The 16,219-nt window shown below is 56.0% G+C and overlaps 1 protein-coding gene across 4 annotated transcripts; it reads right to left on the bottom strand.

The window, feature by feature from the left end:
• Positions 1-1,736: 1,736 nt before the first annotated feature.
• Positions 1,737-12,734, bottom strand: SLC11A1 (solute carrier family 11 member 1). 4 transcript variants are annotated; one of them, XM_070422122.1, is made up of 15 exons: positions 12,545-12,734; positions 11,883-11,964; positions 10,907-11,029; positions 10,484-10,603; positions 9,549-9,724; positions 9,124-9,194; positions 8,722-8,789; positions 8,424-8,579; positions 7,699-7,857; positions 4,439-4,528; positions 4,211-4,330; positions 3,679-3,828; positions 3,167-3,240; positions 2,661-2,814; positions 1,737-2,521 (listed from the first exon to the last, which is right to left on the bottom strand). In XM_070422122.1, the coding sequence occupies exons 1-15, from the start codon at positions 12,667-12,669 to the stop codon at positions 2,411-2,413; spliced, it is 1,779 nt and encodes a 592-aa protein (XP_070278223.1). In that variant the 5' UTR covers positions 12,670-12,734; the 3' UTR covers positions 1,737-2,410. The 4 variants fall into 4 exon arrangements, with proteins under 4 accessions (XP_070278223.1, XP_070278225.1, XP_070278224.1 ...); XM_070422124.1 differs by having other exon boundaries at positions 9,618-9,724; XM_070422123.1 differs by having other exon boundaries at positions 11,883-12,016; positions 12,545-12,630.
• Between the last annotated feature and the right edge of the window lie 3,485 nt (positions 12,735-16,219).

Genomic DNA, 16,219 nt, shown 5'->3' with positions numbered 1-16,219 from the left:
TCTGGCCCTGGGGACCTGCCCTCCTCCCGGGCTCCAGGCACAAGGGCTGCCGCGAAGGGTCTGGGCAGCAGTGGGGACCGAGGAGCTGGGGGGGGCGGTCTTGGGGTTTCTTCACTGTGGGGGGGCACACCCAGTGTCTCTACCCCAGCGCTGGGGTCGCCTTAGCACAGAGTTTGTTTTTATTTTTCGTACCAGGAGGAACCAAGTCCTGGGGGCTGTGACTTCTCCATCCAGCACGCAGCGAACCCCATCTCCAAATGGGGGGCCGTGCAGGAAAGGCGGGCCCCAGGCAGCTCCGGGGAAAAGTCCAGTTTAACCCCGGAGCCGGGAGGACCGCAGGGGCCTCCCTGGACCTGGAATGGCGCCCTGGCGGGACCTCCTCGCTGACCTCCTCGGTGGCCTTTGGTCCCCTCCTCCCTCCCTCCGCATTCCTCGTCCCGGGTCCTCAGTCCCGGGCCTCACTGCCCATCCGCTGCGGGCCCCCTCCCTGCGCCACGGGAGCGAAGAGTCCTCCGCTTGTCCGCGCTTTCGCCTCCGCCGCCCCCATGCCCGTCGCCCCCCAATCCCCGTCGCCCGTGGTTATTCAGCTTCCAAGGCTGTCCAAGGCCTTCTCGGGTCCTGACCCCCCTCTTTCCAGCTCCGCTCGCACGTGGATCGTTCCCACCCACTGAGTAGCGATTTGTTACTAACTCGGCCGCCTCCACCCGCCCACGGGCGCTCCTGGCGGGATCCCCGGTCATTCGGAACCCGCCTCCCTCCGCGCCCAGCGCGGAGCCGGAGCCCCGTTAGCGCTCAGGGAACTGACCGGGAGCGTCTGCGGGGGCACGGACGGCGCCCCCGGGAAGCTGGGGACGGGCTGGGAGAGGCCTTTCTCCACCGCCCGCCCCCCCACCTCTAGCTCGCGTGGCCCCCGGTTCTCCAGGGCCAGGCCCGGGAAGGGACTTGGCGGCTTTCTCGCTCAGGTCACCTCTTCCCTGGTCGCTCTGGCAGAGCCCGACCCGTCCCATTCCGTGCCTCCCGGAGGGCCCCACTGGCATCGTTGCCCTTTTAAGAAAGAGGAAATTTTCATCAAGCGCCCCATCCTGAGCGCAGAGCTTGCCCCGCCGAATCCCCGGGAAATTAGGGGCACAGCGTCCGCTCCAAGCTCAACACCCGGGGAAGCCTGGCGACCCCTTCTCCGCGCCGCCTCCTCGGCTCGGGGCCAGGGTCCGAGGATGGGAAGAGGCCGGAGGAGGGGCTTGGGGGAGCCTAGAAACCGCCCAGGGAGCGTCTGTAAAGTGCAGTCCCGGCCAGGGGCGAAGGCGTGGCGGGCGGCTCCCAGCGGCGGCGGGGGTTCCCCGCCCACACAGCTCCCCCGTAACCCCCTCCTGGTCTGGGCGGATTCTGAGACCTCAGGGCGGGAGGCCCAAGTGCCCGCCTTTTCTTCCGCAGCGGGGAAGGGCGAGGCTGCGGCTGGGCTTGCGGGCGCGCGGGACCGTCCCTGCCCCCAGGGGGAGCTGGGAGTCCGCGCCCTGGGCGTGGGAGTCCGGTCGCTGGTTTCCTGGGGAGGCAGCCAGTGAATTGGGCCCTCGGAGGCAGAGACTCGGGTTCCTTATGACCCGGCGCCTGGAGGGGCGAGAACCGCGCCTCGGTTTTACTGCCTGGGAAATGGGATTGCCGGTGGATCAGAAAGGCGGAGGCCACTCCAGCGAGAGGAACTAGACTGCGAGAGGAGGAGGCATTGGAGTAGGTGGCTCTTCTTTTTTTAAAAATATTTTTATTGATTTCAGAGAGGAAGGGAGAGAGAGATAGAAACATCAATGATGAGAGAGAACCATTGATCGGCTGCCTCCTGCACGCCCCCCACTGGGGACCGAGCCCGCAACCTGGGCATGTGCCCTTGACCAGAATCGAACCTGGGACCCTTCAGTCCGCAGGCTGACGCGCTATCCATGGAGCCAAACCGGCCAGGGCAGGTGGCTCTTCTTGATGGGATTTTGTGTTTTCTTGGTTTCCGTTTTCCTCTTCTTTTGGACGAGAATAGAGCTGGCGTTGAGTTAGCATCCACCGCACTGTATTTTAAGTGCCAGTTTGGAGCCTGCCCCCAACTGGGACTGTCTGTCAGGTCACTCCTGTAAGTAAGTGCTCAATAAATACTTTAGGATTTTTTTTTAAGTCCCGTTGCCAAGCACTGTGTTCAAGTGCTTTACACCCATTGCAAGGTTGATGTCCCACTTTACAGATGAGGACACTAAGACCTGTAGGTTCATCACTTGTCCAAGCTGGGAAACAGCAGGTCCCTATGGAACCCAGGTTGGCCTGCCCCCCAAAACTCCCACTCCATCTTCTGCCTCCACTTCCCCCACTCCCCTGTCCAACAGGCCAGTCTGCCCCCTTTATTTCCCCCCTTCAAGCCAGGTCCAGGGGGAGTTCATCCAGAGGGCTCCCCCTTCTGCTCCTCTTCTGGAAGCCCATACAAGAAGTGTTGGTGGGAGCTGTGAGCCAGCCGGGTGGCTCCGTGGGCAATGAAACAGGTCCAGACCTGGGGGAGGAGTGATGATGAGAACCAGACCTCTGGGGAAGCCCCAGTCCATCCCCTCCCTGCCTCCCTCCTTCCCTCCATCTGCTGCCTCCTCTCCTTGCCCTCCCGATCCCCAAGGCACATGCTGGCCCTACAGTACCAGGTAGGCGGTGAGGCCCAGGTAGGCTGCGCCCAGCAGGGCTACCAGGCCGAAGTAGGCGGGGTGGGGGAGGCTGGGCAGGTAGCTGACCACGAAGTAGAGGTTGATGGCACAGATCAGTGTCATGATTGAGGAGGTGATGGCCTTGCTTAGCCTGGAGGACGGGAGGGAGACTCAGGATTGTTGCACCTCCTCCTCCTCCAGTGCCCACGGCCAGCCTGGACGGGGTGGGGAGAGGGGGATGACAAAGCCAGCTTCTCTGGGCTGTGGATCTGGAACAGACCCCCGTCCACTTCTGCCTCTTGGGCCCTGCAGGCTCCACCCTGTCTAGAAACAGCCCTCGCCTCCAGATTTCAGCCCTGGCTCCCCCATTTGCTGGGAAACTTCCTTAACCTCTCTGAGCTCCTCGGGATAAGGGGGATGATAATGGTAATTCCTACCTCAGGGTGATTGTGAGGATCAAATCCGGTAATGCAAGTCCAGTGCCTGGGATGGGGAATACTCACCAGCCATTGGCAAACTCCTGCATGAGCGTGGGCATGCTGGTGAAGGTGAGGATGGGCAGCACCGCAAAGGGAAGCTGGGGAGAACGGGGAGGACGGGGCTGAGGGACCCTGCCCTCGGAATTCAGCCAGGAGGAGAGGATGGGCCAGAGTGCCTTTCACCCTCTGCCTGGCTGTGTGCCCTTGGGCAAGTCTTGTAACCACTCTGTGTCTCCACCTCTGTGCCTTCCAAGTTTGTGGGGCTCCTGAGCAGGAGTGTTTGGGGGCTGTGGTCCCAGGCTGCCTGAGTTTGAACCCCAGTTCTGCCATTGGCCACTGAACTGCGTGCATCAGTTTTCCAAGTTGCAAAATGGGGACAACGGTGGTTCGTACCCCTGGGCTGGCTGTGGGATTATGTGAGGCTTGTTGGCAAGGTGTGTGTAGATTGTGCCTGGAGGAGGGTGAACTCAATATAGGGGACTGTTGTGGTTCCTGTTTAGCTCCGCAAGGGGTCAGGGTGGTAGGGCTGCCCTCACCAGCAGGCTCTGCAGCACGTTGAGCAGGTCGTTGAGGCCTGAAAGGTCTCTCAGGTCCCTGAAGACAGCCACGAGCACGGTGGGCAGGATGGCGCAGGAGCGAGTGAGGAGGACGCGGGCAAAGCGCGACCACCGCAGCTTCAGGAAGCCCTGGGGTGGGGGGGGGGGCACCCTGATGGCTGGAGATTCCAGAGGAAGGACCTCTGTCTCCCTCACCCCATCTCATTCTGGGGGAACCCTCTGTTTTTGCATTTATGAAATGGGGGGCGGCTCTGTCCCTAGTTGGCAATGGGTAGGAAGAAATTGGGGGAGTTCCCACAGCTGATGGCGGCAGACGGAAGAGTTTTAGGTAAAAGCCTCCTATTAGTCCTCGGTCTGCAGCCTTGGGCCAGTCGCTCACCTTTCTGAATCTCTAGTCTGCAAAGTGGGGCTTATAATGGCTGCTTTAAGATCTGCACTGCTTTAAGGATCAACGAAGCCCGCGTCCCCGTATTGTGTCAATTGACCTCGCACCCCTGGCCCCAGGCCCCACCTCCATCACAAACTGTCCCGCGTAGGTGCCAGTCATGGTGGAGCTCTGCCCGGCCGCCAGGAGACCCACCGCCCAGATGTAGAGGGCGGCGGGGCCGAACAGGCAGCCCAGGATCACGCCCTGGGAGGAGGGGTGTGGTCAGACGCGTGGCCCCGCCCTTCTCGCGTGACCCCTCCCCTCGGTGGGCGTGGCCGTCGCCGGAGCGGCTCGGGCCCTCGGCGCACTTACTCCCTGGTAGATGTCCACGTCCACCGTGTGGTTGTTCCTGGGGAAGATCTTGGCGTAGTCGCGGAGGCTGCTGTTGGCACAGACGCTGAACTGCGGGCCGGGCAGTAGGAGGGAGACGGGAAGTGCACACTCAGTCTCCGAAGCTCCGGCCCCCAGGCCTCGACCAGGGGCTGAGAACTGGTGGCCCGTGCACGGGCTGAGTCTGGCCAGACACGTTTTGTTTGGCTAACAAGTTGTTTTTTCTTTCATGTGAATTTACTGCCAACATTTAAAAGTGAGAACTCGCCCTAACCAGTTTGGCTCGGTGGATAGAGCATCGGCCTGCGGACTAGAGGGTCCCAGGTTCGATTCCGGTCAAGGAGGCTGATCGATGTTTCTCTCTCATTGATGTTTCTAGCTCTATCCCTCTCCCTTCCTCTCTGTAGAAAATCAATAAAATATATAGATTTTTAAAAAGTGAGAACTCACACGAGAACCGGGTTCCCAGGGGTCTGTGGGGCCTGTAAGAGCTGGCATGACCACAGAGGCAATGGGCTGGCAGTGCCTCGGCTGCCCCCCAGGCCTCTCCTCCTCACACCGAGCCCCCCTCCCCCAGCTCTGTGACTGGCCAGGTCTGGAAGGCAAGGGTTTGCCATCCCTATTTAGACCTCTCTCCTTGTGTGGAGGAGCAGCATGAGGCCAGGGAGGGGTGTGACTGCAGAAGGTCACACAGCCAGGCAGTGGCAGTGACCGTGTGGTCAGCATTCAGTAAGCACCCAACACTGACCAGCTGTCATTAGGGCCTCGTCACAGACCCACTCGGAAAGGGAGACAGGCACAGGTCACAAACCCAGGAGGTCACAAATCCAAGAGAGTCGGCCAGAATGTCACCTCCTCCGAGTCCTCTCCAGACCTCCCTCCACCACATCCCCAATGATGTTCCATTGCTTGCTTTATTTCCTTCACAACGTTGTCCATACTCTTCCCTTCTGTATTGATTTGATGATTTGCTTCCTGCCTGCTCACTCTCCACCCTCCAAATCTAAGCTGCACGAGGGCAGGGTCTTCATATCATTGACTCCCGTGTCCCCAGGACCCAGGGCACTGCCTGACACATCACAACTGCTTGGTAAATATTTGCTGAACGAATGGCCGTGTATCTGCTAACGAAGATTATGAGGAGAGAGGACTCGGAGGAGAACATGAGTGCTGTGCATTCCCGCTCCACACTCATGCTCTGACATCCTCTCCTCCCAGAACCCCGTTCCTGCAGTTTGCTGGGCAAATCCTGCCCAGCTTTCCAGGTGCAGCTGGAATGCTGGGTCTCCCAAGACTTAGCTCCTCCCTCCCAGGCACTTCCCTCGGATATCTGTGCCTTGCAGCCCCTTTGTGTGGCTCTGACCCTCAAGAGTCTGCCTGTCCCGGCTGGCATGGCTCAGTGGTTGAGCGTCAACCTATGAACCTGCAGATCATGGTTCAATTCCTAGGCAGGGCACATGCCTGGGTTGTAAGCTCAATCTCCAGTTTGGGGTGTGCAGGAGGCAGCCGATTAATGATTCTCTCTCATCATTGATGTTTCTATCTCTTTCTCCCTCTCCCTTCCTCTCTGAATTCAGTAAAAATATATTTAAAAAAAAAAAAGAGTCTGGCCCTAGCCGATTTGCTCAGTGGATAGAGCGTCGGCCTACTGACTGAAGGGTACCGGGTTTGATTCCAGTCAAGGGCATGTACCTCGGTTGCAGGCTCCTCCCTGGCGCATGCGGGAGGCAACCAATCAATGTGTTTCTCTCACATCCATATTTCTCTCTGTCTTTCCCTCTTTCTTCCACTCTCTCTAAGGATCAATGGAAAAATATCCTTGGGTGAGGATTCTTTTTTAAGTCTGCCTGTTGGGGGCTGTGTCTCCCCAGTGGGTTGGGGGTGGGAGTCCCAGGCACAGACTCCCTCTGCTACCAAAGCCTGGAGTCTACAGCAGAGACTCAAAAGGCTTAGCTCATGGCCTGGAGCCCCCAGCAATGCTGAGGATGGGGAGGTGTGGTGGATGGGGAAGTGTGGTGGATGGGAGGTGTGGTGGATGGGAGGTGTGGTGGATGGGGAAGTGTGGTGGATGGGAGGTGTGGTGGATGGGAGGTGTGGTGGATGGGAGGTGTGGTGGATGGGAGGTGTGGTGGATGGGAGGTGTGGATGGGGGGGTGTGGTGGATGGGAGGTGTGGTGGATGGGAGGTGTGGATGGGGAGGTGTGGTGCATGGGAGGTGTGGTGGATGGGAGGTGTGGTGGATGGGAGGTGTGGATGGGGGGGTGTGGTGGATGGGAGGTGTGGTGGATGGGAGGTGTGGTGGATGGGGAGGTGTGGTGGATGGGAGGTGTGGATGGGAGGTGTGGTAGATGGGAGGTGTGATGGATGGGAGGTGTGGTGGATGGGAGGTGTGGTGGATGGGAGGTGTGGTGGATGGGAGGTGTGGTGGATGGGAGGTGTGGTGGATGGGAGGTGTGGATGGGAGGTGTGGTGGATGGGAGGTGTGGTGGATGGGAGGTGTGGTGGATGGGAGGTGTGGATGGGAGGTGTGGTGGATGGGAGGTGTGGTGGATGGGAGGTGTGGTGGATGGGAGGTGTGGTGGATGGGGAGGTGTGGTGGATGGGAGGTGTGGTAGATGGGAGGTGTGGTGGATGGGGAGGTGTGGTGGATGGGAGGTGTGGATGCGAGGTGTGGTGGATGGGAGGTGTGATGGATGGGAGGTGTGGTGGATGGGAGGTGTGGTGGATGGGAGGTGTGATGGATGGGAGGTGTGGTGGATGGGAGGTGTGGTGGATGGGAGGTGTGGATGGGGAGGTGTGGTGCATGGGAGGTGTGGTGGATGGGAGGTGTGGTGGATGGGAGGTGTGGATGGGGGGGTGTGGTGGATGGGAGGTGTGGTGGATGGGAGGTGTGGTGGATGGGGAGGTGTGGTGGATGGGAGGTGTGGATGGGAGGTGTGGTGGATGGGAGGTGTGATGGATGGGAGGTGTGGTGGATGGGAGGTGTGGTGGATGGGAGGTGTGGTGGATGGGAGGTGTGGATGAGGAGGTGTGGTGGATGGGAGCTGTGGTGCATGGGGAGGTGTGGTGGATGGGAGGTGTGGTGGATGGGAGCTGTGGTGCATGGGGAGGTGTGGTGGATGGGAGGTGTGGTGGATGGGGAGGTGTGGTGGATGGGAGGTGTGGTGGATGGGGAGGTGTGGTGGCTGGGGAGGTGTGGTGGATGGGAGGTGTGGTGGATGGGGAGGTGTGGTGCGTCTCACCGCGTCCTGGTTGGTCTGCTGGTAGAAGGCCTGCCCAAAGACGGCCACAACAAAGAGGTTGATGAAGAATGAGACAGACAGGGCGATGGTGGCCTCAATCAGGAAGTACATGTTGGCTTCTCGGATGTCAGCCCGTCGGGTCCGGTCTATCTCTCGAGACTATAAAGGTCAAAAGGGAGGGAACAGCCAAAGTCTCTCAGGGCCACCCCAACACCTTCCACTCGCACACCTCTATGTCCTCCCCAAACCCCAGTTCTCTCTAAAGCCCCCCACATGGAAGTCTGGGACAGGCCCTGGTCAGCGACCCCCTTCCTGCATGCCCAGTTTGTTTCTCCTGCAGCCTTTGCCCTCACCATTCATTCCCTCTGCTTAGAATATCTTCTCCCCTGATCTTCCTTCCCATCCTTCATGTCTCAAAGGCCACTCCTTACAAAGGCCTTTCCCGACCACCTTTCCTAAAGTAGCCCCTGTCTCAGTCATTCTCTGTCACACTTCTCTGTTTCGTTTCCTTTAGGGCACCTTGCACAATCTAGAATTCTCTCCCTCATTTGTTTACTTGCTCATGGTCTGTCTCTCCCTCTAGAATGCAAGCGCCAGGAAGGCAGATGACTTGTCTATCTTGTCATCGACCTCAGGAGCCAAAGGGGAGGGGCTCCAGGCTTGGAGAATGGGCCAGTGTGACGCCACGGGACCAGGCACCGCTCCCTCCCTGCCCCTGTGCTCACCTTGACCAGGGCTGAGTGCAGGTAGATGTTGTGGGGCATGATGATGGCGCCAACGATGCCCACAGCCTGCAGCAGCTCTGGCTGGCCGCAGCCGGGGCACGAGGGCAGGAGCAGGCCGCGGAGAAGCGGTCCCTGAGTAGGACGTGCCACCACGTACTGTGGGGAGGAGCCTGGTCAGGACAAACCTTGCCCCTGCAAAGCCATTCGCACCCTCCACCCTGACCCTGGCCCCTCAGGCTCTGCAGGGGGCAGAGAGAGGGGTGGCCTTCCTGGGGGTGTTGCAGCTCTGGCTTCCCACCTCATAGCCAAAGGTCAAGGCCATGATGGTAATAAGGAATCCAAAAAAGGCTTCCAGCTTCCGCAACCCTAGGGAGAGAGCAAAGGGGCAGAACATTCAAAACAAAACAAAACAAAAAACCGTAACATAAGTGATTATTAATGGTGAGATCTTGAGCACTTTGTTCCAGGCACTGTGCCAAGTGCTTAACATATGCTGCCTCAGTGAATCCTCACCACAGCCCTGTGACGCCTGTGCTGTTATTTTCCCCATGTTCCAGACGAAGAAACAGAAGTCTGGGTAACTTGCTCAAGGCCATGCCGAGCGAGAAGCTGAGCCCTACTCCAGAACCGCAGAGCATCCGCTGGCCTTACATTCACACGCCCAGCCCACAGCCCCCTCTGAGAGGAAGGGCACACCCACCGTAGTTATCCAGGAAGAGAAAGAAGAAAGTGTCCACGATGGTGATGAGGACGCCACCCCAGAGAGGGATTCTGAAACCAGAGAGGCCTGGGTCAGCCCAGCCTGGTCCCAGGGCCCCAAACTCCCATTCTCAGGGCTGGAGACTGAAGTCTGATCTCCTGGGAGCAGGGACCCAAGTGGCCCCAGACGACTGCAGGAGAGGGGAGTGGGAGTGTGCTGGAGATGGCAAATGGCACAGAACGGAGAGGAAGGGCCAAATGGGTGGGGGTCCAGTATGGCAGGCAACCCGGAAGTCTGCAAGGTCACTGACATTGTGTGACTCACAACCACTTTGCATTTCTGGGTCTCTGTTTCCCCACTTGTCCAGTTGGGCAACAACTCTGGGTCAAAGGGAACTGCAAGAGGAAATGGACACAGGGAAGTACAAGGCCTGAGGAAGAAGTAGCAGCTGATCCCAGCTCTGGACTGAAGAGCCGGAGCCCGTGGGGCAGTACCGTCCAGCCGAGAGCAGACTGAATGCGATAGCTGTGCCGATGACCTCTTGCATGTCCGAGCCCACGATGGCTAGCTCGATGGTCAGCCAGAGGAGGGTGCGGGGCACCTAGGGGAGAAGGTAACCTTCCTTAAGGCTGGACAGTTGTTTGTCTCAGTCCTACGTGCACCTTTCGATACTCAGCACTGCCCTGCTGGGCTAGAAGCCTACTAACTGCATTTGCAAGACGGCCTTGTCAGCTGGCTTCCAGTTGGGTTTGGCAGGAAACACTAATGGGAGATGAAAAGGCAGGGAGAAATCGTCTCGCCTGCTTCTGGTGGCGTTTCTGGCAGCAAAAGCACCTGGCAACCTAGGCGCCAGCAGCACTGGTGGCCGTTTCGGCAGAAGTGGCAATGCTCCCAGGCGCTCGGCAGCCAGTGATGGCTCTTGGGCTCCTGCCCAGCAGCTTTCTGACCTCTGGGTGACACCCTCCTTCCACTGCTTGTCCCAGCTCTTCCAACACCTCTGTGGCGACATCCCTGCATTAAATACCTTTGCCATGTGTAATGTTGAAATTTTTTTTCCTTTCTGGACACTGACAACAGCCAAGCCCCCAGTGTCCATCTCAGCCAACGACCAAGCTGCTGCCTACCTATTTTTTTGCCTTAAGCAAGTCACTTCTCGAGGCTTCCATTTCTCCTATAAAATGGACAGGGTCTATCCAAAGTCCCTTTCAGTCTATGTGCTGTTGGTGTGAGCCTCTGTTCTATCAAGTGGACTTGTGACACCCCACTTGAGAGTATGTATTTATTTGATCATGGAACCTGTAAGTGGCTGTTTCGGGCTTGGGACCTGTGGGTGTTTCCTGTCCGGGCCCACCAAGCTCACCTTAGGGTAGTAGAGATGGCAGATCTCACCCAAGTCCTTGCCTGTCACCACGCCCAGCCGGGCAGCAAGTCGCTGGCAGAGCAAGCCCAACACCGTGGCCCACAGCAGCACCCACAGCAGCTGCGAGAAGGCAGGGAGAGGTGTTCAGCCAGAGGGGTGAATTAGCTAACCCCAGAATTGGTGGCACCCTCTAACCAAGGACACTCCTTGGGGACAGAATAGGGGAGATAGAGAAAGAAGACCAACCTCCTCCCATCCCACATTCTGGCAGGGATGCCCTGGGGACCTTTTCCAGCCCATTCGAATCTAGCATCTCCCATGAACAGCAGCCATGCAGGCCACTCTGGGGAAAAGGGGCAAGCTGGGGTCTCCACTTTCTTAACCGGGTCACCCCCCCTCCCCACAGTGCCGCAACTCCATCACTTTGAATCCAGCCACAGCACCAGCCTGCAGGTCCGACTCGATGTTTCCTGGGTCCAGGAAAGCGATGCTCATGAGGAAGCCAGGCCCCGTGAAGGCCCACAGCTTCCTCAGGCTGAACGTGCCCTGTGGGTGGAAGTGGGGTGAGGATGACCTGGGTCTAGGGGCTGCAATAACTGGCCTTGGCCCACCACCAGCTGAATTCCAAGGGGCTCATCAGCCCATGCTGGCCAGCCTGCCCCTCTACTCCCCATTCCTGGAGCCGCATCCCCCAGGGGTTAGTGGAGGACATGGGGTGGGAGGAACCAGCAGGATTTGCTAAGTAACAGCCCATCGGCCGCTATGGATCCAGCACATTCAGCAGTCTTCCTTCACCTGACCAGCTTACCTCCTGCAGACCCTGACTCTGCAGATCCTAGAGCCCCAATAGGGGATTTTCCTGGGGTCAGGCCTCCCTGGTCCAGTTCCTCCCTCCCCAGCCCTTTGTCAGACCATAGGTCTTCCTCTCTAGAGTCCACTGAGCCAAGGGCTCCCTAGCCCAAGCCAAGGGCCCCCCACCCCATTCCAGGGCTTGGTCTGGAAGCCTGGGCTCTGCTAAAGATTCTGGAAATGCAGGTGACAGCATCTAGAAGCCAGCCCACAACCTCCTTTGCTCCTCCCAATGCCCTTGTCTAGTCCTTTCCTTTAGCAACCAATCCTCGAGGCTCCAACCTGAATTCACTCCAAGTCCCTTTGCCTTCATAGGAAAGCTGGGATTCATCCAGAAAGCCATTGATGATTTTTAGATAAATGGTAAGCTAAGTGATGGAGACAGAAGCAGGAAGGGGGCAGTTACACTGTCTATCACCACGGCTCAGAGCTGGAAGGGACTTGCCATGGTCTTCAGGGGACTCCCTCACCCAGCCCGTGAGACCCCCCCCCCCCCCCAATATTGTCCTGTCAATCCTGAAAGAGCCCAGGAAGTTTCCAGTATTCCCACCGGTTTCGTGTCCGGGATGGAGATCTTCTCACTCAGGTAGGTCTCTCCGGGAGGTGCTTGCTGTGGCCCTGCGCTGGGTGGGCTGGAGATGGAGCCATAGCTGGGACTGCTTAGCCTTTGGGGAACCCTGTCACCTGCAAAGGGCCCCATGGGGCATGGTGAGTGACCTGCTTCTTTCGGTGGCCCAGGGCTAAAGCCATGTGTCCTCCCCTGCCTCCTCCTGGCAAAGTGCAGAATCAAAGCCCAGCTGAATAGGGGCCCTTGACTTCCATGTAGGGTCCATGACCTTCACCCGTTGACCAAATGTTCCGTAAAATGTCAGAAGCGGAGCCTTCAGCATTATTCTCCTTCCATGTGAGTGCAAAGATCCCCAAATCCAGATCTCTCTTGCCACAGAGGATGTGGAGAGGGACACGGGGCTCGGAGGAGGGCTGGCTGACACTAACACTGGCACGTGTGCCCCTTGGCCTCACCCCTGCCCCCTCCAGCAGCCGAAGAAGTTCCAGGGGCTCCAAGTACACAGAGATCAGACAAAGGGGATGCAAAGAACCCAACCCCAGGCTCATGTCCGGAATTATGGCCCAGACCAGGACTCCCATGGGACCAGGGGTTCCTTTGCCTCCCTGACTCTCCCCACCCCATCCCTGGACGGGGATACTCACTTGTCATGAGGACGATAGGTCAGGCACTGTCTGCGTGTGAGTGGCGTGCTGGCCAGCTCTTCAGCCACGGGCTCTCTCTGAGTGCCAGTACATGTCAGTGTGTGAGTCCACACCCTCTTGCCCATCCGTAGTGAGCCCGGCTGTCCTCACACACATGGGGCATTGTGAAACACTTTCCAAGGCAGAAGTGGCCAGCTTTGGCGGAAAGGTCTGCTTGGACTTCTGTTCCCCTTCCGGCCTGAGCCCCACAATAACTGTGGCTCCCTTCTAGGCACCCCATGTTCTGCGTCACCCAAATTAGCTCTGATTTCAAGATATTTTCTGCCACTTGGGCATTCACGCCCATATCACTTGACTTCCCCCACTCACCTCCTACATAAGCAGTCCAGCTCTTCTCCTGGAGTCCCTTGACCACTGGGAGGGCTAATGGGAGGGAGGGAGTCCTGATGGCTACCTGGGCTTCATTTCCCATTGAGTGCCTCAGAGGAAAACACTTTCCAGACACTGCCTCCGGGACATGCATTCAGTGCTCTGGCCAAGGAGATCCTCATAAGACAGTGGCACTGGGTCCTGGTCCTGGTTCTGCCACTAGTTCACTTGAGATTGTCACCAGAGCATGTCTTCTCTCTGAGCTTGTTTCTTCTATTAAATAAAGGATTCAAACTACCTAAGAGGTTAAAATTTAGATGCCCATGGAGGCCAGGCTGGTAAGATAAACTATAAGACAGGTTGGGAGTAAGAAAAACAGCACCAGCTCAGTGTTAAATGACAAATGATGCTGAGCCTCTGTGTGAGGAGACAGTAGGGAACAGTGGTGACTGTAGCAAAACAGAGGTCAGATACTCTGTCTGAGGAGGGCAGTGCCTATGGAGTTCCAGCCAATTGCCATGTGGGCCGATTGTCACAGTGCCTTCTGATCTGTCAAGGATGCTAGGAATTTTATGCAAAATAGGCTTTTTGAATACTAGACCCCAAAACATTGAAAATATTGTATAATCTAAACAAAACATTTCTACGGGCTGGGTCTACTTGAGAGATCTCCTGTAACCTCTGGATAAACGGTGGGCAAGACTCCTCCAGCTCCCAGTCTCTTCCCTTTGGCAGCTTCTTTGCTCCCCACTTCCTTTCCTCAAGTTCTTCTCCCTCCCATACCCCTCATGCCTTCTATCTTGTGGCCTTCTTTTTCTATCAAAAAGATTCAAAACTGGAATTGTTATGGAGTATCCAACTCCAAAGTCTGAGATCTCAAGACCCAGAGAGAACCCAGTCAGGTTCTCAGGGCCAGACTTGATCTGGGACGTGATGTATGCCGATGTTGAATCAAAAACTTTACCAAAGCTCGGAAACCCAGGGTCAGGGGAGGCAGTCAATACCCTGACTCCTAGTTGATGGAGGAGGCTGAAGGGACTGGAAAGTGGGGGAGTGAGGTGAATGATGAGTCAGACAGGAGAGAGCAGCATCATGGTTTGTGCAACCCTATTGCTCAAGCTCCCATCACCGTCCCTGACCACTGGGTTTGTGCACATTTCCCAATCGCTGCCTTGGGCTCATGCGGGCATGGCTGGTGTAGTATGTTGTGAGGGTTAATTTTATGTGCCAACTTGATTGGACCAGGATGTGACTGGATATATGGGTGTGCTGGTGAGGGTGTTTTTGGAGGAGATCAACTTTGAACTGGTAGACTGAGTGAAGTAGATTCCCATTGCTGTTGTGGATGGGCCTCACCCGGACAACTGAAGACCTAAATAGAACAAAAGGCTGAGTAAGGGAGAACTCTCTCTTTCTCTCTCTGCCTGACTGCCTGTGAACTAGGATTGTTTTTCCTGCCTTCAGACTTAGCTTCGACTGGAACTTACACCGTGGAACTTACCCTTCCTACTTCTCAGGACTTCAGACTGGAATTATGTATGCCATTGACTCTCCTGGGTCTCTAACTTGCACAGATCAGTGGGCTTCTCAACCTCCATACTCATGTGAGCCAATTCCCTATGTATACTAGTCTATCTATCTATCTATCTATCTATCTATCTTTCTATCTATCATCATTTCTGTCTCTCTATCTATTGGTTCTGTTTCTCTGAAGAACCATGACTAAGACAGATGTCTTCTTTGTATCTTTTGTGGGGCCTTACTTATAGTTAGGAACTCAATAGGTATAATTGATTAACAACTGATCAGTACTCTGTACAACCTTTAACTTAACCATTATAGTGTGATGGTTAAGAGCAGAGGTTCTGATAGAGTAGCAGAGAGCGGGAGCTATGTGAGCTAGAGGATTAGAAACCTGCATATCAGTCCCCTTGCACCTGGAGCTGTTGCTGGATACTGAACCCTGCATGTGTGCAATGAAATTTCATGAAACCCAGTTCACTCAAAGTGAAGCACAAACCGAAATGTAAATATAAAACTTTTTAGAAAAAATAAGTAGGAGAAAATCTTTAGAATCCAAGACTAAACAAAGACTTGTTAGACTTGACACCAAAAAGCATGATCCATAAAAGGGAGAAACTGATCAATTGGATCTCATAAAACTTAAAAACTTTTGTTCTGTGAAGGACTCTGTAAAAAGATAAAAAGACAAGCTAAAGACTCAGAAAATATTTGCAAACCACATATCTGACAAAGGACCAGTATCTAGAGATAAAAAAATCTCTTAAAACTCAACAGTAAAAAAATCAGACAATCCTATATAATAAAGAGTGATATGCAAATTGACCATCACTCCAACACAAGATGGTCACCCCCATGTAGACACAAGATGGCCAGCAGGGGGGGACCAGGCCTGCAGGGGAGGGCAGTTAGGGGCAAATGGGCCAGCAGGGGAGAGCAGCTAGGGGTGACCAGGCTGACAAGGGAGGGAAGTTAGGGGTGACCGGGCCAGCAGGGGAGAAGTTAGGCATCGATCAGTCCGGCAGGGGAGCAGTTAGGGGTGATCAGGCAGGCAGGCAGGTGAGCGGTTGGGAGCCAGCAGTCCTGGATTGTGAAAGGGATGTCCTACTGCCTGTTTAGGCCCAATCCCGGTGGGGGCTCCCAGATTGGAGAGGGTGCAGGCTGGGCTGAGGGACACCCCCCCCCACACACACACACACAAATTTCATGCACCGGGCCTCTAGTTTCAATTATAAATGGGCAAAAATCATGAACAGGCATTTTACCAAACAGGATGTACAGATGGCAAGGAACCCCTGAAAAAATGTTTAGCATCCCTAGCCATTAAGGAGGTGCAAAGAGAACCATAATGAGATATCACTACACCCCTATCAGGATGGCTAAAATAAAAAACAGTCATAGCACCAAACATTGGCAATGATGTGGAGAAACCAGACCACTCATAAGTTATGGGTGGGAATGCCGAAAGCACTCCTGGCACTTCAGAAGTACTCAAGATTTGTTTTCCCTTTGCTCAGAGAAGCATGTTTCTTAGTGTTGTGGAGCAAGAAGAGAGGGGTCATAGACGTTCCAGGAACAAGTGATACCATCTAAAAACAACCCAGTTTTGAAATGGATGTCACAGACCAGGCAGGAAGGTGGCTGGACTCCTTCCCAAGTCATCTGACGCATGACAGCAAGGCTCTCTGTGGTCGGATGTTCCTGCCCAACCCTCTCCCCCACGGTTGCAGATTATTGGGGTTGGAGGGGGTTATTGTATCTCTGCAGAAATATTCTGGGTGCACT

The sequence above is a fragment of the Myotis yumanensis genome, unplaced genomic scaffold, assembly GCF_028538775.1.
Source record: "Myotis yumanensis isolate MYYU_CA2020_CCGP unplaced genomic scaffold, mMyoYum1.0.hap1 SCAF_8, whole genome shotgun sequence".
NCBI lineage: Eukaryota > Metazoa > Chordata > Mammalia > Chiroptera > Vespertilionidae > Myotis > Myotis yumanensis.
The sequence above is the reverse complement of the archived record's forward strand: the minus strand, read 5'-3'. Positions and strand labels throughout refer to the sequence as shown.

Excerpts from the sequence above, each read along its gene's own strand:
- SLC11A1 (XM_070422122.1), bottom strand. The coding sequence starts at position 12,669 with ATGGGCAAGAGGGTGTGGACTCACACACTGACATGTACTGGCACTCAG. Across the intron at positions 10,604-10,906 it reads GTGCTGTGGCTGGATTCAAA|CTGCTGTGGGTGCTGCTGTG; the intron begins GTGATGGAGTTG and ends GCCTTCTCGCAG. Across the intron at positions 2,815-3,166 it reads CAGGAGTTTGCCAATGGCTG|GCTAAGCAAGGCCATCACCT; the intron begins GTGAGTATTCCC and ends CCCGTCCTCCAG.